This window comes from Nestor notabilis, unplaced genomic scaffold, assembly GCF_000696875.1.
Source record: "Nestor notabilis isolate BGI_N333 unplaced genomic scaffold, ASM69687v1 scaffold1737, whole genome shotgun sequence".
In the NCBI taxonomy this organism is placed as follows: domain Eukaryota; kingdom Metazoa; phylum Chordata; class Aves; order Psittaciformes; family Psittacidae; genus Nestor; species Nestor notabilis.
In genome coordinates, this window is record NW_009935918.1 from 52690 (window position 1) to 73741 (window position 21052).

General features: G+C 43.2%; 1 protein-coding gene across 1 annotated transcript in view; it reads right to left on the minus strand.

The window, feature by feature from the left end:
* The window catches only part of ELP3 (elongator acetyltransferase complex subunit 3), a gene marked incomplete at both ends in the record, with an annotated part of 72036 nt that extends 52096 nt beyond the window's left edge, over window positions 1–19940 (minus strand). Inside the window, 6 exons of the mRNA XM_010018056.1 lie at window positions 10434–10588; window positions 12426–12494; window positions 14369–14432; window positions 16957–17027; window positions 18818–18956; window positions 19841–19940. Coding sequence (XP_010016358.1) covers window positions 10434–10588; window positions 12426–12494; window positions 14369–14432; window positions 16957–17027; window positions 18818–18956; window positions 19841–19940 — 598 coding nt within the window. The remainder of the gene's footprint in view (window positions 1–10433; window positions 10589–12425; window positions 12495–14368; window positions 14433–16956; window positions 17028–18817; window positions 18957–19840) is intronic.
* Window positions 19941–21052: the final 1112 nt, after the last annotated feature.

Consider the following 21052-nt stretch of genomic DNA (forward strand, 5'->3'; position numbering starts at 1 on the left):
AAAACCCTTTTATCTACAATTATGAAAGAAATGACACGACAGCCTTTTGTATTAAATCTAAACTGAAGTTCTAGTTTTTCTTCCTACAGCTGATGAGACAGACAGCACTAGCTGAGACTTTTATGTATTTTTGTAAAAGTCTAGTTCTAATTTCAGTTCTGATATTGACTGACTGTGGCCTAGGGAGAGTTGCATATTCTTCTCAACAACCACTTCTTGCTGTTACTGAGGAAAATAACCACTTCTGCTGCTGTGGTACTGCATAGAGTTCTGACAACTCTATCTCCTAAAAGCTATAGTAGCATAAAGACAGTGTCCAGTAAAGACCTTCCTTTGCAGTTTCTGCATCTCCCTATTAAACAGAATTAATCTCGCCCCCATACAATGCTCTGATACAAACATTTAGCTTGAGGAAGGAAAAGACAGCTTGATTGTTGCTTTGCGGAAACAAAGAAATTGTATCAATAAAATTATAAACAGAGCTAATAAAAAGCAGTCATCAGCCAAAACTGCCAGTGAAAAGCTATGGTTTATCTAATCTTGTTCTCTTGCAAAGCAAGTCCCTCACCTAAAAAGCTGCAGTATGATCTCCTCAAAGGGCTACAAACCCACGCATTTGTTTTCTCCATGCTTGTAAAATCACACGTTCAGGCAGAAGCTTGCAGCAGTAGACTGCAAGAAATGGCGGTGCCATTTCCCCGGCTCCGTTCACTGTCCATCATAGCTCCAACTAAGGTGCCAGCAGCTACTCAACTTTTAATGGTGATTGAGCATATTGCTTTGGAAAGCTATTTCAGTTTTTAGCTGCTACAGTAGCTTAAAGCTGTGTCGTCCCTAGGCACAGACATCCCTCGCAACTCCAGTGAAGAGGTCTTGGTCCTAAGGAGCAAGATCCTGCTAAGGAATGAAGTCAAACTATGTCCTATCATAGCCACAACCCCCTGCAAATGGCACAACCTAGCTTACAACAAGACAAATATAACAGAGAGGAGACAGAGTGCAACCAAAGGAGAGCAACCACTTGTGTCTTTCTAGAGGTGGGGAAAAACAGACCTGGAAAAGAGCACAAGACCCAGAACCAACACTGGAAGAAACAGGAGTATGTTGCAAAAAGCTATGCTGCATCAAAAACCAGCAGGAGCTCAAGGAGTCAGAAGTCAGAGATTAAGAAGGAAACATGTCCTCTTGCCTGAGCCTGCCATGGAGCCAAGAATCTTGGCATGGGATCCAGGTCGTGGACGCAAACATCCACATTGAGCTGGCAGTCAGCAGTGTCCAGGCAACAGAGCCCGGAGACGCAAACCAAGCACAGGTGCCTGCTTCAGCACAAGCTGGATCCTGCTCTAGGCTCTGCTGGCCACATCTCAGCTGGCTGCAAGGGGAGATCAGGCACCCAGTTTACACAGAAACATCAGAATTGAGCTGTCTTATCCCATATCTCACCTCAGAGCTGTTAGAGAAAAGCATGTTCAGTATTTAAAGGGTGGCTACACTGAGACACACTTTTTACAAGGAGTCACCTGGAAAAGACAAAGGGTAATAGGCGCAAGTTACTCCTGGGGATATTCCAGTTGGACACAAGGAAAATTTTTCACAATGAGAACAATCAGCCATTGGAATAATCTCCCCAGGGAAGTGGTGACTCCCCAGCATTGGACACTTTAAAGCTCTGACTGGACAGGGGGCTGGGCCATCTAGTCTGAGTCATGCTTTGCCAGGAGAGGTTGGACCAGACGGTCCCCGAGGTCCCCTCCAACCTGGGATTCTGTGATTCTATGATCTCTGGAGGCAAATAAGGCAAAGGTTTTGCAAAAGAGAAAACTAGGTAATCGCATAATCCAAGCCCAGACAGAAGATGACCAAATTCAGGCTGCAAAAACACTCCCAGCTCTGCCAGTTTTCAGCTTTTCAGTACTTGACTTCACAAACTGATGGGCCATGAGGAAGCACCAAGTCCCAGAGCACATTAGCCATCACATTGCAGAAAGACGTATTTCAAAAGCCTCTGCTCTGCCTAGTACAGCATTCACAAAACAGTCCCAGGAAAAACACTTCTTGACAGCCTTCCATAGGAGCATGAAAATTAAACCTGCTTTTTTACCCATGCTTACTGTACCCACCATGTTACTAGAAAAGGACTTTTCTTTCAAATTAACTTAGCACTGTTGAAAGGCAATGGATCTCAGTTTACAATATCAATGAGGCAAGCACAGCACAGCTGAGGGAACTATAAACCACATCTCACTCATCTACCAGCCCATTTTAATTTGGGCTGGAAAGCAATCTGCTGGAAGAAGGAAAATACATACTGCAGGTCCTGCATTAGCTCTCCAGTGCATGGGAATATCAGTCAAGTATCTTTTGCATCCTTAAGAAGCTCAAAGCAATCACTAATGTGTGATCTTCTCCCACTTGGAAAACCAGAATACAACAGCACCTAAGGCAATGCTGCTGTAATACAGGCATCAGTGTAATACTTTCTGTGTCAGGAAGGAAATTAACCCAGAAAGCTTATTTAGTACATGCCACGCCACCTCTCTGCGACATTACCTGTGGATCACCAGCACAATTTGAACTAGAACCATATCATCATCAGGACAAGTTCATATTCACACAGGTGACCAAGCCATGGATAAAATTCCATCTCCAGTTACCAATCCCAGATGACCACTCAGATCCCATCCTCACATTAACATGTCAGTGCAGGTCACTGGAGAACTTGTTATTCTTGCCAAATTACACATGCACAGCAGTGAAGCAGCAAAAATGAGAAAAGTATTCCCTTTGGCAGGTGTTCAGCAGTAATTTGCTGAAAATGTACAAAAAAAAAGGCAGTGAAATTCATTATTTAGCTTTGACAATGTCATGACCGCAAGGACCATCATCCCTTCCACTGGTGCAGGATAAAATACGGATCAATAGCATTTACAGATACTGCTAAACCTGGTGCAGCTCAAATTTCTGTTATGAATAAACACTACCACCTTGTAAACCTTTGACAAACATATACTTGATTCCAGCATCCGCACAAATATGTGAATATGGCTTCCTCAAATCCACCCTCCTTAGTCATCGACGTTCAGTCACAAACCTGAATATTTCACATGCAGGAGAAAATGCTGTGGAAATATCGAACAGGACAGCTAACTGGATAGGCTTACCATAACCGCAGGAGGGACAAAAGAAGACGAACAGCTACCCATCACCAGATTAGGATCTCACAAAATGACTTTCATTTACACATCTTTCAAAAATAACACACACTTCAGCTACTAAAAGTTGGGTCTTGCAGTAGAAATATGCAATGCAAAAGTAACAGAATGCCAATAAAGGGCAGTCAGCTCTGGGTGAATTTAAAAATCAAAATGGTTTGGGTTGAAGTGACCTTAAAGCTCACCTAGTTCCAACCCCCAGATTTCTTGTAGGCCCCTTTAGGCTTTGGAAGGCTGTTCTAAGGTCTCCCCTCAAATTTCCTCAAATTCTGCAAGTAGGAAAGATGTTACCCATACTGAAGACATTCAGAGGTAAACACTCAGCATAAACAGGTTTTAAATGGCAAACATGGTTCCTGAAGAATGTTTGAGTCACATCCAAAGCTGGAAACAAAGAAAATCTACTCGCTTCACCAGAACTAGTTAGGAACAAGCCCCCAGATCTCTGGGAACAAAAGGAAATTTAGGCAGAATCTCTGTTGTAAACGATCTGGCACTAAAACAACAGCCTGTTATCTCCTGCCTGGCACAGAGGCACAGAAAAATCACTGCCCAGTCAGATGTCCTGAGGGATCTGACAGACAAGCTCTGATGGACACAGTCACAGCAATTTGCAGTGTGGCTGCCTCCCGCTATTTGCTGCCTTCTCTGCCAGAAGCTGCTGCCGGCAGAGGAGGGGATGCAGAAGTGGATTAAGTACCCACGCACCTCGGTTCCCCAAATTACTGCTAGAATAGGAGCTTAAGCCAGCAATTACAGCAGTTTGTGCTGGAACTGCTCAAGCTTCCAGAGCCTACCTAGCACATACCTGCTCATTACGGCAAGCCAAGAGGTGAGATCTGACTATCAAATTCTGGCAATTTGTAGTGAGGCAATTTAACACCCCGAGTTCCCCACAGCCAAAGATTCTTCTTAAATCGCTGTATGTTCCAGATGACATTAATTTGCCACAGGGTGAATGCTGGCAGCTGAAGGGTGGACAGCTATGTTTAGCTGCTTGTTTAGGAAGGAGTAACCTCAAACAGAGGGTCAAGGTATAAAAGGGGAACAGTAACCTCTTAATCGCCCCATCATGAATCACTGGAGCTAGTGACTCAAAGCCCTTGGATATTTTTGCTAGTCACAATCAGTACTCAGAGAGCATAATTAGGATACATTAGTGTAACAAGCAACTATACGTGAATTGAGCCACCTAAGTTATAGAACAGCATCTTCTCTGCCACTGCTCACAAGGTAAAGCAGGTTTGCTTAAAACCTCCTTTCTTGAGATTCACAGTGCACTAGAATTACTCACAAGCGTGGCTACTGAAATACAGACACACAGCCAGCTGCAATAGCATAGCCAGAAATATGCCCACTTGTTACCCCACCTAAGTTCATTGCAGGTCTGTGCCCTCAAAGTCAAGCAGATGGGCTAAAGCTTGGTAAAATTACAGCACAGCTGCAGCAAGACTGGACTTGCCTGCAGAAACCTCCATCTTATCATAAAATAATTTGGTTTGGAAGACACCTTAAAGATCATCAGTTCCATTGCTCCTACCATGGGCAGGGACACCTTCCATTAGACCAGACTGCCAAAATCTTCTAACAGAACTCCTGAAGTCTTATTTGAGAAATTTAAAACAGACTTCAACTTTGAAAATAAAGTGCAATCTTTTAAAAGTAGATTTATTCCTTACTATAGATAAGCAAAATTAAGAGCTGCTTCACTGTCAACCTTCATGATCGTGGTATTTCTTGCAGAGAAACTGCAGTTTCTATTAGAAAAATGACTGATACATGAAACTTAACGTGGGTATTTGAGAAATAGAACAGAATGATCTTTCCAGAACACATATCATAGAACCATCAAATAGTTTGGGTTGAAAGAGACTTTAAAGCTCATCTAGTTCCAAACCCCTGCCACAGGCAAGGATACCTTCTACTAGACCAGGCTGCCCTAAGCCCCGTCCAACCTGGCCTTGAGCACTGCCAGGGATGGGGCAGCCACAGCTTCTCTGGGCAACCTGTGCCAGGGCCTCAGCACCCTCACAGGGAACAACTTCTTCCTAAGATCTCATCTAAATCTCCCCTCTGTCAGGTTAAAGCCATTCCCCCTTGTCCTGTCCCTACAGGCCCTTGTCAAAAGCCCCTCTCCAGACTTTTTGTTTCCACTTTAGGCACTGGAAGCTGCTCTAAGGTCTCTGTGGAGCCTTCTCTTCTCCAGGCTGAACAAGCCCAGCTCTCTCAGCCTGTCTCCACAGCAGAGGTGCTCCAGTCCTCAGAGCTTCTTCGTGGCCTCCTGTAGATTCACTCCAACAACTCCACGTCCTCCTCACATCATCATCTGTTAACCTCACCAAACACGTTTTTCACGGGTTGCTCTGATCTGCTGTCTTCAAGAAGTGTTTTCCAGCTGGGTTTTAAAAGGCATCAGAAGCTTCACGTATCAAACCAACTGCTGCTGAAAGCGCCAGTGCTTGGGGTTTTTTGTCCTTCTTTGGATGAGCCAAGAGTTCTTAAACCGTGCACACAATAATCCAGCCCTAAGCAGTGGTTATTTAAAACCTGTGTCTTCTCTTTCAGCAAAGGCTCTGAAGTAGCTGGCTCTAACTTTTCACCACTTGTCAAAAGATCAGTATGGCTTTGGGATACTTAAAGGAGATTTCCTTGTGGATAATGAAAATGTTTGTGGCAGCAGAAAGCATTGCTGCCTGCTCACCCACTCAGCAGAAGACACAGCTAATGTTGGGAATACAAAGGGACACTTGGCAAAAATTATCATGGCAAGCCTAAGAAAAAGTCAGTCTCATGGCAGCGTCTGGTATTAGGAGCTGCAATTTCTCCACGAAGAATCAAACGTGGTCAGTGGTACTCACTTCTGCAAGTTCTGGGCTTCAACACGTGTTGCAGGTGGAAAATGAGCCTTTGAAGGGACTACTGACTGATGAGCGATGTAAAGCTAAACCAGTCTTGGATTATGGGCCTATTATGGTAATAGTTACGATGTCAGCCCCGCATCTGAATATTGTCACATAAATACCAGGTACATCAGAACTGCAGAACATACGGTTCCAGCAATTTTATCTCCTTCTTACTTTGCTAATAACAATGTGATTTACAACCAGATCAAACATCAGCCAACACATGATACTGTTAAAATAAATTACAAATAATAATTTCTGTGCATTTTTAAATACCCTAAGAGAAGCCAGGCTTGATGCTGCAGTCCAAGGTGCTGCTCGGGTGTACAGCTCAGGGGGACCTTTCTGACACCTGCCTTTCTCTTAGAAACATAGCACGGTGTGGGTTGGAAGGCACCTTAAAGCTCATCTAGTTCCAACCCCTCTGCCACAGGCAGGGACACCTTCCACTAGACCAGGTTGCTCCAAGCCCCATCCAACCTGGCCTTGAACACTGCCAGGGATGGGGCAGCCACAGCTTCTCCGGGCAACCTGTGCCAGGGCCTCAGCACCCTCACAGGGAACAACTTCCTCCTAATTTCTAATCTAAATCTCCCCTCTGTCAGGTTAAAGCCATTCCCCCTTGTCCTGTCCCTACATGCCCTTGTAAAAAGTTCCTCTCCAGCTTTCTTGTGGGTCCCTTTAGGTATTCTCAACACAGGAAAGTTCTCCTTTGGCCTCATTCACTAATTGAAAGTCAGATCCTGGCTCAGAGAAGAGCAGCTCAGCCCTGGGAGTTAAGTGGTGAGTCATGGCTGCAGTTAAATATGCCCAGCACCTCCAATGACTCATGGGTCAGGTGAGAGGAGCAAAATGATGGGGAGCAACAATCCTCATTTGCATGTGCATTTTACACCTTCTTGGTTCCTTGTCCTCACAAAAGAGCAAAGGCAGCCACAATCTAGTCAACACTTTGGCTTGATGGGAACAGCTCCCAGAGAGAGATGTATTTCTCTAGAGCACAGAAAGAAAAATCTGTTTAATAATCTGTCTTACTGTGATTCTTTTACACTAATTACAGATCTCCTCCTCACAAAGTCCAAAACCTTGCTTGACAGGCATCCAGAAGTGCACTGATACCTCCTAAGTGGTGTTCCCAGCAGATAAAAATTAAAACTTCTCAGTCTTATTGCATGCTCAGTCTTATTGCACACAAAGGTCCCCTCTGGCTCTGCAATTCTTTACTCACTCCTTGGCCAACTTATTTCTCAAGCATACCAAAGCACCTCAAGCAAAGACTTCTGTCTGATTAGTCTAAAAAGTGTTTATTACCTCAATAGGGAGGTGCTACATAAATATTAAACACCAGCAACGCTTGCTCAGAGATGTCATTTCTTTTCTCCACTCGCAATGGGGTCGCTATGAAAGCTGAGCAGTTTCTCTATTTATCTTTTTTTAAGCAATCATACATTTGGTTGGTGTTGGTTTGGATTTTCCTGAGCAATGTGCTCTAGGTGACCCTGTTTGAGCAGGAAGGCTGGAGTAGATCACCTCAGGTGGTCCCTTCCAACCTCCATCATTCTGTGAGTTCATGTATGGAAGTACAGTCACTCATACACTTATGTCCTGTGCATGCATCCATAAAACCCAAAATCTTAACTCATGCAAAAAGGATCTCCTCCTGCTTTATAAACAGAGGTATAAAGGGAGGTCTTCACACTGCCAAGTCAGTTGCCCAGTTTACCTGGAAGCAGATTAAAACAACAATGTAGCTTAGATGCTCTGAGCCATCCCATGAGGATCCTGCTCTCTCCACTGACACAGTTTCAGTCTCATTTATTCAGCAGCAGCTGACTAGAGCAGTGTCCCACTTCCCCGAGACAGATCACTCCCAGTCCCACATCATTTCTCTCACACAGACACGCCTGGGTTTGCAGCTGTGTGATTTACCACGATGTTGGATTTAACATAAGACTCTGTATCTGCAAGAAAGCAAGAAGCCCACTCAGAATATCCACTAGAGTCCAACAGCCAACAGAGTTTGAGGATTTATTTCTTTAGTCAGCCTTGCAGTGCCAGTTTCTGGTGAGAAATAGCATACACCTCCCTGGCAGGCAGCGGTCGTACTGTACTGCTTGAAACTGCACAGAATCACATCCTTTTTATCAGATTAACTAGGACCAGAAGCTGCAGTGCACTGATCAAGACAAAGTATTATATGAAGACAATTCAAAATTACATCAGGAGGAGGACACCAGATTAATGAGCCCTTAGGTGCTGCACAAGTCACACTGTACAGGTCAGCATGTCACTGTCACTGGGAAGACAGCACTGGACATAGAAACAGACCTTAGGTTTAGGACAAAGGAATGGCTGGACAAAAGGGAGAAAAAACTGTGTGCAAAGTAAGATGGACTGTCACGTATATAGATAGATGCTCCACTGGCTTAATCAAAGGTCATATTCAGAAGGGCTTTCAAAAAAGCATCCTGGCTGAAGGTCTTTTTTCCCATTAGGGAATCATTGTACAAAATCTAAAAATAAGCAGTGATCTGCAAAAGGAAGAAAAATTTCAAGACTACCATAAACCCATTCAAAGTAAGGGGTCATAGAGACCAGCTCCCAGGTTACTGCTGAATGCTGTGTCCACAATATAAAACAAGTAAAATACTGTCAGTATTCCCCATGTAGCATGGCCTCTATTGATGGAAGTGGTGGGGGAGAAGGGCTGAATTGTCATGGATGAAGAGAAATACACTTAATCTTTAATGTTTATTTCAAGTAGCATTGACCATCTCGAAACAGTACTGCAGTGACACAGTGCAACAGCTAAATGCAAGCAGTACAAAGAGTAAAAGGTCTGATTCATTTTGAACCCAATTTCCTCACCTCTAGAATATTTAGGAAGTGAAACTTGAATAACTCCCACATACCTCCATTTACTAAGCATTTAACATGAATTTCATGTTAAAAATATAAATCTCTATTTATCTGCTGGGAAAACCCACACACTGTTAGTGCAGGTTTTCTCACATTGCTTGATCTGCGCGCTTGCAAGGCAGCACACTGACTTCAGAGTCACTTCTTCCTGGCATGCACTTAAAATTACTTGGTTGCACGGTCTGTGTCATAAATAGCTTCCTCAATCATCTGCAGAGCAATAGCCAGGCTACTCGAAAAATAACTTTAGGTCCAATAAAACACCACCAGTGGACAGAATATGGAATAACTATGTCCTGAACCACTGATGTATGTACAAGGACAGCACTAATCTGAATAGAAAACCTGCAAACACCACCCCTCTTCCATGATGAGCTGTGTCCTTCAGTGCTCACAGCTAGGGCACCAGAGCAAAAGAAAAGCAAGTCTTTTCCCAACTCACTCATTATTTTATCTTGATAAAATCCACCAGGGAAGAGCAGCACAGCACTTTTTGTCTGGTCTTTGAATGACAAGGAAAAAAACCAAAAACCAAAGGAAACCAGTAGAAGTGTTTGCTGCCCTCCAGAGGAAAAGCAGCTGAAATTACAGCTTTCAAATACAACGACAGACATCAAGCTACTAGGCATGGGCTAGTCCTACTTACTTTTAAAACCACTTTCTTTAGTAGGTGATAACAGTATCAAGGAAAATCCACCTGACTGAACAATGACAAGCAAACTAAAACTGCCAGTAAGGATGCTCACCTAGTTTTAACAGCTCCAAAACGTCAAATCTCTCCTTTTTCTTCCCAGTTTTACACTGAAAAATACACCGAAAAGTTAGGTATTCAATGACCCAAATCACATGTACATAAATCAGCCTCTGATTTTCAATTCCTCTGCTGTAAAATGAGATGAGCATCTCCCTGTCACACTGAAATACTGCAAGGGTAACTGCGTTTGATGCTGCAAGGGGCTCAGAGCTCCTGAGCACTGACGCTCTCAGGGGTGAGTCATTCCTTGCGGGAGCTGACGTCTGGCCTCCCTCCAAGGCAGGATCAGTTCCCCTTCCCAGCTAAAGGCAATAAATCCCATGGCAATGTGGTTCGTCACAACAGCAAATCAAGGTGATGAGGCACAAAAGGTGGAAGTCTAGATGGAATGCCAAGAAACCACAAGCACTTTAGCATTTCCTACAGGAGAAAACAGAAAAAACATGACCCTATCTTCTCACGGTGCTATGCATATCTTCTATGCATACATAGAGCAAGGCTGCAAGTTGAGCTATAAATATTCTGTGCATAAATATGTATTTGGATAAACATTTAAAAAAAAGTCTTGCTGTCAGTATTTTTTGTTCTTACACCAGTTAAAGATCACTTTTAAACTACTACATGAAGGAAACCCAAGATGCTTACCTGACGGCCTCTGCAACATTATTGGAAGTGTGACCTGACAAGGCATCATGGAGGTTTCTGATGAAGTAATCGCGGTAGTCTTCAGGCAGGGCCATGAAAGTGCCACCCATTACAATAAACTCCACTTTATCCACACTGTGGCCCAACTGCTTCAGCTGTAAAATTGAAAGTACCAGGGAAAAATTACCCAGGGACTTATTTAGAAGACTTCTCTGTAAACTCTGACATACTTAACACTGTTTCCTTCTTTAGTTGTGGTATCTTTTAGCAACGACAAACCATTAATTCTTTTGTAAAGACTTCTCATAAACCCTCCCCAAAATATAACCCTCAAAGAACAGAGTACAGACACTGAGCCCAGCATTAAAGGTTTTCTTGACAAAGAAGATTCATTTGAACCTAGCCTCTTGCTAACAGTTACACTGGTTCCAGTTTGAAGCTAGTCAAGATATGACTGACAGAAGTTTCCTTTCATCTGCTTCAATCCATGTAGAACTAACTTCCTTACAAACTTGAGGGAATGGAGGACTACATTGAATCCATGCAGAATTTTCCAATGGGTTTGGAGATAAACAGGAAACCAGTCAAAGCAGAGCAGGATTAAGAAACTCTTCAGATCTTCTAACTCTCCAGAAAAGACCCCAATAAACCGTTTTGGTATGAAAGCCACTATTTGAGTACTAAATTCTTCAATTGTAAATAATTATCAAGAACTAGCAACTGCCACAGAAGTTCAGTATAGTTTATTGTAATACGATCCCCTATTAGAAATAAGGTATTGTTCACAACCGATAAGATCTTCACAAGAGGTTCAAAACTTGTCATTTATCTAATGGAAATGACAGACAACTAAAAGGTGTAAAAATAATACTTCTGTGGGGATCAAGACAGGCTAATGTAGAATTACAGAATCATGAGGAAGTTGAGGCTGGGAGCTCTAGAGATCACCTAGTCTTATCTCTCTTGTCAAAGCAGCATCAGCTACAGCAGTTTGTTCAGCACTGCACCCTAACAGGCTTCGAGTGTCTCAAAGAATGGAGACTGCACAACCTCTCCAGGCAACCTGGTCCAGTGCTCAGTCACCCTCACAGTTAAAAACTGCTTCCTGATGTTCAAATGGAGTTTCTTGTTTCAATTTGTGGCCACTGCATCATGTCCTGTCACTAGGCACCACTGAGAAGGGTCTGGCTCCGTCTTCTTTACAGCCTACCACCGGGTATTTACACACATTAGTAAGACTCCCCCAACCCTCCTCTTCCCTAGCCTGAACAGTCCTGGGGCTCTTAGCACCTCTTCAGATGCTCCAGTCCCTCTCACCTCTTCAGATGCTCCAGTCCCTCTTATCACTGTAGCGGCCTTTTACTAGACTTCCTCCAGTATGTTCAAGTCTGTTGTCTTCCGGGAAGCCCAGAACTGGACACAACTCTTCATGTGGAACCTCAGCAGTGTTGAGGCAAAAGGAAGGATCTCCTCCCTTGATGTATTGGCAACACTCCTCCTAAGGCTGCTGGCTGTCTTTGCCTCAAGGGCACAATGCTGCTCATGGTCAACTTGATGTCTGCCAGTATCCTCAGATTCTTTTCCATCTAGCTGCTTTCCAGCTGGTGAGCCCCCAGCATGTACTGGTGCCTGGGGTTTGGCATTTCCTTTTGTTCAACTTCAAGAGATTCCTGCCAGCCCATTTCTCCAGCCTGCCCAGGTCTCCCTGAACAGCAGCACAATCCTCTGGCCTACCATCCACTCCTCCCAGTTCTGTATTATCACCAAATTTGCTGACAATGTGCTCTGTCACAACATCCTGATCATTAATGCAGACATTAACACATTAAACACTAGTGGCCCCAACATTGACAGCTCAGTTATACCTGGCTTCCAGCTGCACTTAGTGCTGCTCATCACAACCCTTCCAGCCCAACAGTTCAGGTGATTAGAAGCATTCTCATTATTTTCCTCACAACCACAATGCATTCCCCTTTCATGGTAAAAATTTACCTGTTCCACTCTGTGCCTTGTCTGGAGATAGGGGTCATACCTGGCCCGAATTGCTCTCATGGATGTTGGCTAAAAAACAGAGGGAGATTCAGTTTGTAAGCTTTTTTTTAAAAAAAAAACAAAAAAAAACAAAAAATGAATGATGAAAAAGAACAAAAAAAACCTTTCAGCACTGAAAAGGACGCTGAAGTCTTCAAATCCTAACTGACATTAAACTCTTCAAACTCGCAGCCAAAGAGTCCATCTGACTGTAAATACAAATTTGGCTCCTTCCATTTTTTAAGATGATAATGAAACACACTGTTGTGCTGAGATAGTAACATGACATAAAAATGACAAGAGTTTTTCAAATTTTTAGTGCATTACAACCGGACAAAGAATCTCTGTTGTGATTCACCAGAGATACTGCAAACATCACAAACAAAATGTTTTTCAAAATACCACTTCTTCCATGCTGTTCATTTTAGTTTCACTTCACTGGCACAGGTTACCCAAGCAGTGTCCCCTAGAGCTCAGTCTCAACTTCAAATATTCTTTAAGCTAAACATACTCTTTCAACTCAAATCCCTAATGACTTACTTTCTGTATTGCTACTGATGTAAGCGTATTAATAATACTCTAAGATAAGGTTTTCAAGTACCTTGTGTATCCTGGATTTGTTCGGCATTTCGTTCATGTGATATTAAAAGCCCTAAATGATGAGGACTCTTAATCATGCACAACTCCCACATGCTGTTACTACTAAACATATGAATACAACATATCCTAACCAACAGGAATTACAAAGCATTTACACATACAGATTTTCCTACTTTGCTCTAATAGAACAAGTTTCAAGTCACTGAGAAGTGGTAACAGCAGACAAAACCTGTAACTGTAAGGATGCTGGATCACTGTTTACCAAATCTAGTTTGTATTTTACCTCGTTTTGTTACTTTACATCTGTACTATAGCTACGAGTTGTTCTGTTAAAACCAGTCACCATAATTTAGTCACAAGATCTGCTGCTGCTAAACTTTCTCCAGACAACAGGAGCGCGTTACGTCGGAAATACATATATTTAGTGAGGTATCACTGCAGATACAGAGCATTAATGTAATTTCAGACACACTAACAGCTAAATAACGGGCTTTTTTGCAGAGCTTAACCTTTGTTAATCTGCAGGGCCCTGTAGGTTGGACAGGACTGAAAGCAGGTCCACTTAAGACAAGATGCTCAGGGCTCTGCCCAGTCAGTGCTTGATTATCTTTAAGAACACAGATCCCAAGACATCTTTAGATAAATCCCTATTCAAGTGATTGACAACTGTCATGTTAAAACATTCTTATATTAAGGCATAATTTTCCACATTCTAACTCATGTTTGTTGCCTCTCCTCTTTCCACTGGGCAGCTCTGAGAAGTCTGGCTCTGTCTTCTCTGTATCTTTCCCTTAAACCCATAGGGAGCCGTAAGTAAATCTGTACAGTTCTGCTGGACTGTTCAGTAGGGAAAATTTTGACACAGATTGGTAACTTCTGTAGGAATCACAGCCAGCCTTCATTTCAACAAACTGCACACAGCAGTGCCCCATGGGAGACAGCGATGTCACCTCCAACTGCTCTCACTCACTGATCACTTTCCACAGCTGAAGATTCACATTAACAGTAGTTTCCACATCAGCAAGTCACAGCCAAGATGCTGCACTCACCCTGCTTGGAACCACGGGCTGCTTTCTCCTGCATGTATAACAGCATAAAGAGCAGAGGGTGAGGAGAAGGAAACAACTGCTACAATGATCAAGAATTTCCAATCCTATAGTTGAGCTGCTTTAGATCTCAAAGTTCATGAAGCCTACTTTTGGTTTTTATTCTTGCAGCACAAGTGAATTTGCAGAAACAAAGAGCAGCCGAACCCAAGTTTATAGTGAGCATAGGCAAGGTGTTACAGCAAACCAAAGTAATACCTCATATCCAGTGTAAGATTGTGTTGAATATTCAAAATCAGAATCGGGTCCACCCGGGCAGTATCTGCAAATATAAAAAGACAGAAAACAGGCATCAAACTCATACACTTGCAATGACTTAATCTGTCTGAGGTACAGGTACACGAGAGGGTGTAGGCTGAGCAGACACCGCTCTAACTGCCCCAGCTCTCATCAGGAACACAGAGTAATACAAATCATAGAACCACAGATCATGGCACAGAGCATGGGATGAATGAATGAATGAATGAATGAATTCGTGTGTTTCTGCACCACCTGATGTAAATACAGGTACAGATCCAAATGTAGATACTGGAGAGAGTGATTCTGTGAGTTGAGAGGAACTGAGCCTGTCTGTTTACAAATGTTAAGCACACACTACAAAACAGTTGTTTCATTTAATGAGAATAGTTCAGAGATGGCAAATGACTACATCTATGTAAAACAACTTGATAAGACTAACTAAAAGCAACGTGCACTGTGAACCTATTTCTGGAACATGGCATTGTTTAAACAAGCTGCCATAGCGTTTTGGAGTAATAGTTATGCACAAACTATTAGATTTTAAAAAGTAGTTACAATCATAAAAAATGCAAATATTTTCCATCATTGTATTAAGAACATCATCTCATTGGATGTAAAATATGATTTTTCTTTGGCATGGAAAGACAGGAAATAAACATATCATCCTCTTATAGAATTTAAATATCTCAGTGGTGAGAACACTCATTTACATTTGTTTTCTGAACTTAGGAACATGCTATTTAATGAATACAGCCTTCTAAGACTACTTTAGAACAATACAGCCTGTATGGTGATATGGTATTAAATTAGATTCTGCATCTAGAGACTTGTTTGAAACTCTCATTCTGTGACACAGCAAGACAGACTTGCAGCTACCACAGCACAGCTGCTGGCCAGTAGAGGAATGGTACACGGCAGAGAGTAATTAAAAGGAATATAAACTTATTCTGAAGGGTCCTGAACTCTCTTTTGAGGATTGTGGTATTAATAACCAATCTACAGCCACTCTGGGCTCCAAGACAACCCTAGGCAGGACTGTTGACAGCCCCTTCTGTTTCTATTGCAGGCACTGAGCACCCCCAACAGAAAAGGTAACAGCAGTCAGAGTATTGCAACTCCTGGTGCAGATCTCAATGCACAGACACCAAGATAATGCCATCTCGGTCAAATGAGACACATTTGCCTCCCAGTATAATGGATGAGTTTCCTCAGTGCCTGGCCTGCAAACTCAATCCAAGTCATCTGTCACTATTACAAAATTAATTACCAAATTACCAGGGCCAAATTAATTTGCCAGCAAAAGTTGTGCAATCCAATTGAAGGCATTTCAAACACGTAATTACCTGGAACATCTCAAACAGAGTAGCGGCTCATACAAGAGTAAAAGCAGAGCCAGCTCACTCTGCATCAGGCAGCTGGTAGAGAGATAGAGATGTTTTGGGAGTGACAAGGCAGGAAACAGGCAATGTTTCGAAATAGATGAACTGATATGGTTAGAAAAAGACCAGATGTGATTACAGCTGTGCAAACTCTTAAGTCACATGGAGGTAACATACTTCAAGGTAAAGCCAGCTTGGTTTTCTCAATTCAAATAAAACTTCAATGCTATTCCCTTAACACCACAAGCTCTTGGCAGCTGGAGGCCTTCCCTTTCATCTGTACTCTCGTTTCACTCCAGAGCCAGGCAGAGACAGGCTGTCACACCAAGCAAGTTTTTGCAGACACCACTTGCACCTCCTCAGGTGGGTCTCAGTTCAGCAGTTTTCAAACTTGTCAGATTGAGACGTTTCTTTTCTGTAATGGGCTTCTCCAATCTGCTGACATGCCCAGTCATGTGCACAGTAACCCTGCATGCCCCAACAGAGTCATAAAACTTAGATTTGATCATTAATATATTCTCCTGTTTACTGTATTCACAAAACTGTATTCTACTAACATTTGGCCCATGAAGGAAAAAAGTCTCCCCCATGAAGAAAAACTGAAAACAAATAGACTTTTTAGAGTAATATGCAGGTATCAGCCACCTGCAACTCTGTGCTTGCGCAGGAAGTAAGCCTGTCTTCAATACAATGCTTCTGCAATATTAGATTTATGCAGAAATACTGGAAGACAGGCTGAGAGAGCTGGGCTTGTTCAGCCAGGAGAAGAGAAGGATCCAGGGAGGTCTTAGAGCAGCTTCCAGTGCCTAAAGGGGCCGGCAAGAAAGCTGGAGAGGGGCTTTTGACAAGGGTCTGTAGGGACAGGACAAGGGGGAATGGTTTTAAACTGACAAAGGGGAGATTGAGATGAGCTCTTAGGCAGAAATTGTTCCCTGTGAGGGTGGTGAGGCCCTGGCACAGGTTGCCCAGAGAAGCTGTGGCTGCCTCATCCCTGGCAGTGTTCAAGGCCAGGCTAGATGGAGCTTGGAGCAACCTGCTCTAGTGGAAGGTGTCCCTGCCTGGGGCAGGGGTTTGGAACTGGATGATCTTTAAGGTCCCTTCCAACCCAAACCATCCTATGATTCTATGAAAACAGTTCTCTTAGGTCATCTAAGCTGTCATACTTACACACATATGTTGCCTGTGAAATTAATGTGTGGACACCTGTGTGGTTTACACATCACAGCTACGACAGCAATCTGTAAGAAGCAAAGTTAGAGAGGAGAGAAATTATGGTAATTGCTGCTGAATTGACTCGGAAGGCTATGTATACATGTGCATCTGTTAGAGACTATTTAAGGATATTTTCTGCTTAGTCTGCCACCTAGAATATCTGTGTGTTAATTCTTGAATGAGATAACAAATACGTAAAGGAGCAGGAATCATATTCTTTAATGTTTTCATGATTCAGAATAAACTGGAATTCTATTGGAAAGAACCAGCTGTCTTAAAGCAAATCTGCTCAACCACCTTGGTGAAAAGATGACAAAGACATTCAGGTATTCACTAGGCCCATCTAAAGTGCACCTAAAAGGGTGAGACTATGCCAGCAAGCACACCAAACACCACCCGAAGATGAAAATGGGAAGAGATTAAGAGAAACACAAAGATATAAACCAAAGATAATAAAAAGAGCTCGCTCCCTCTACCTAACTGAGCCAAGCCTTTTTTTCCTGTCTTACCTCACAACTGCTTTTCATACACTAGATGCAAGCCTAATGCCAGATTCCATCTTCCTTCATTAAAAAAGAACCAGAGGGAAGAAGAGACGGACACACTAAGATCCTCTTAATTTGGGGCACCTAAAGCAGAACACCTTATTTCCTTTTTTCCAGAAATCCTGATTGAAGTAAGAGTTTAATAAAATATTCTATAGAAAGAAAATATTAAAGAAGTATTTGGGGTTTTTTTAAGGATGGGAGATTTTTGTTGTTTTGTTTGGGTTTTTTGGTTACGGTTTTTTTGCTTACTGGGTTTTTATTTTGTTGTGGTTTGGCTGGTTGGTTTCTTTCCCAGCTATAAAAATTGAACACTTCCTGAATTTTGGTTTCTAGGTTTTGGGGGGGGGGGTTGTTCACTTTATGCATGCCATACATATAGTATGGAAATTTAAAAACACACAGCTGAATGTTAGCTGTACCTTTATTAGTGTTTTCAGCCTGCTTTCAAAGAAACAGGTAAAATACAAATACTTAGTATCAATACAGGTTAAACACTAATATTTAATCACAGAATCACAGAATGGTTTGGGTTGGAAGGGACCTTAAAGATCATCTAGTTCCAACCTCCTGTCACAGGCAGGGACACCTTCCACTAGACCAGGTTGCTCCAAGCCCCGTCCAACCTGGCCCTGAACACTGCCAGGGATGGGGCAGCCACAGCTTCTCTGGGCACCCTGTGCCAGGGCCTCACCACCCTCACAGGGAACAACTTCTTCCTAAGATCTCATCTCAGTCTCCCCTCTGTCAGGTTAAAGCCATTCCCCCTTGTCCTGTCCCTACAGGCCCTTGTCAAAAGCCCTTCTCCAGCTTTCTTGCCAGCCCCTTTAGGCACTGGAAGCTGCTCTAAGACCTCCCTGGATCCTTCCCTTCTCCTGGCTGAACAAGCCCAGCTCTCTCAGCCTGTCTCCGCAGCAGAGGTGCTCCAGCCTTCAGAGCATGTTCGTGGCCTCCTCTGGACTCACATTAATACATTTTACATTTGTTTACTGCGAGGGCCTGCAGGTTAAGCTGCACTTTTTCTACACAACTGAAAAGAAAGACACAGTGCTCTGAAAAAAGATCCCCACACTTCCTCTTTACCTTCTCACAAGTATTTTGAAAGCAATAGCCCTGTAGGCACAATATCACAGAGAAGCGGACCTCGAAGGTGGCAATCCAGCCCGTGCATCCATATTAAAGCTCCTTGACATTCAATATCCACGTCTTTGAAAAGAATTAAACACAATTTATTGGTGAGAGCAGGGGAAGATGGTGAGAGCAATGCTTACCCCACTAGCAGTCCTTATGGGCTTGGCCTTCAGCTTTGGTACCAGCACCTTGCGGTACTGTGGTGGAACAGCAGCTATGATGTCAACCAAACGTGGCTGTGCTGAAAGGCCATACTTTGCTGACGTCTTGGTTTTCAGCCTGAAAGCAGAAACACCTCAAATTAACAGCTTCATTCTGACTTATATACCCATATGCCACAGCAGTGCCACTGTGTTGCTGTTCAGTTACATGGAGATCTATGTAGGTTCTCTCAGTTTGCCTTTCCAGGTAAATTATCTAAAAAGCATAGAGTCATTTCTTGCAATGGCTGCGTTAAGATACCAAAAATTAACTCCAAATAAAACTGACACACGACTGACAATGTTTTCAGTTTCTGTGTATTTTTCTTCTAAATATAGTTTTATTGAAGCATTGTGAAAGCTGCCAACAGACTCTGGCTCCCCGATTTTCAGTGATCTAACTCTTTTCATGTCTTCCACAAGATTAACCCCTCCACACATGGACCTTAGCTGAGTTCATTTCTAACACATTCACATCAGTCACTTCCAGCATCAGCAAAAAGGTTGCAATTATATCATGTAAATTAAATGGAAACAGCAGGACAAATTCAGGTTTATTATTCCACGTCCGCCAAGAAGGAAGAACCTTCTCTAAGTAACAACATCATTTATACACACGGCCAAGAAAATCTGATTTTAACTTTATGCCAATATTATTCTCTCCTTCCTCCGATGGAACTGACTTTGGGACTCTTGAAGGATGAACGCTGATGGAAACACAAAACGGCAATGATGAGTTTCTTAAGAGTTTTTCTCCAATACAACCTATTTTGTACCCTGAGCATTGAATGTGAAGTAGCAAATCACCACAGAATTTACAAATCTTGGTGTCTTTTATTATCAGGTAACAGTAAGAGAAATGACAGTAGTGAAAATAAAACATTTTGAAATAAAGCCTGAACATGACACAGGACACATTCATCACTGGTGGACCAGCTCTTCAGCATCATCCCAGGGACTTACTTGTTCAGATTCACATCATTTCCCTGCTCATGAGCCTCAATTAACTGCTTTATGATGTCAGCGATTGTCATCATCATCAGCTCTGCATGGCTGAGGTCTCCTGCAATAAGAACAAAACAAACCGTGTTCTACCTACTTGTGGCAACCAAGGCATACCTGCTCTGCAATTAATGTTTAATATTTCCTATAATTACTGCATATCACTCTTGATCTGCAGCTTTCCCCCCAAAAAATGACTGTTGCCACCTCATATCACTGACTCTTTTACTTCTAGGACAGGAGGCAGGCAAACTCCTGAGCAGTCATATGAGTGCAAAGGAATCTCAGAATCATTACAGTTGGAAGGGACCTCTGGAGATCATCTAGTCCAACCCCCCTTCTAAGGCAAGGCCTCCTACAGCAGGCTACACAGGACCACATCTGGTGGGTTTTGAATGTCTCCAGAGAGGGAGGGGACTCCAGACCCCCTGGGCAGCCTGTTCCAGTGCTCTGCCACTCTCAATGTGAAGAAGTTGTTCCTCATGTTGAGGTGAAACTTGTGTTCTGGTTTATGGCCACTGCTCCTCGTTCTGTTGCTGGGTACCACTGAAAAGTCTCTGGCACCATCCTCTTGGCACCCACCTTTGGGGTATTTATACGCATTGATGAGATCCCCTCTCAGTCTTCTCTTCTCTAGGCTAAACAGCTCCTGCAATCTCTCCTCGTAAAAGATGCTTCAGACCCCTGATCATCTCTGTGGCCCTAAATTATAATTACTATTATAACAACTACTAATTATTTATGGAAGCAAATCTAGTAGGGCTTTGGGACACAGCACTCCAGGTGTGGCCTCACTAGTGTCAAACAGAGGGGGAGGATCACCTCCTTCGACCTGCTGGCCACACTCCTCCTGATGCACCCCAAAATACTATTGTCCCTCCTGGGTGCAAGGGCACACTGCCAGCTCATAGCCAACTTACCACCTACCAACACGCCCAGGTCCTTCTCAGCTGACTCTGCCTCCCATTCACAGCCCCCAGTACAAGAGTGGGAAGAGAAAAGGGGCGGCTCGCAGTGGGGTGCCAAGTCCCTCCAACCCTCAAGCAACGTCGGGGCTGACCCTCCACCCTCCTCCAAAGGAGCACGGAGAGGGCAGCGCAAGGCCGTGCCTCGCTCTCCCGCTCCGCACACACGCACAGCGTTAATGGAGGTGGTAACCCCACAGCTCCCACC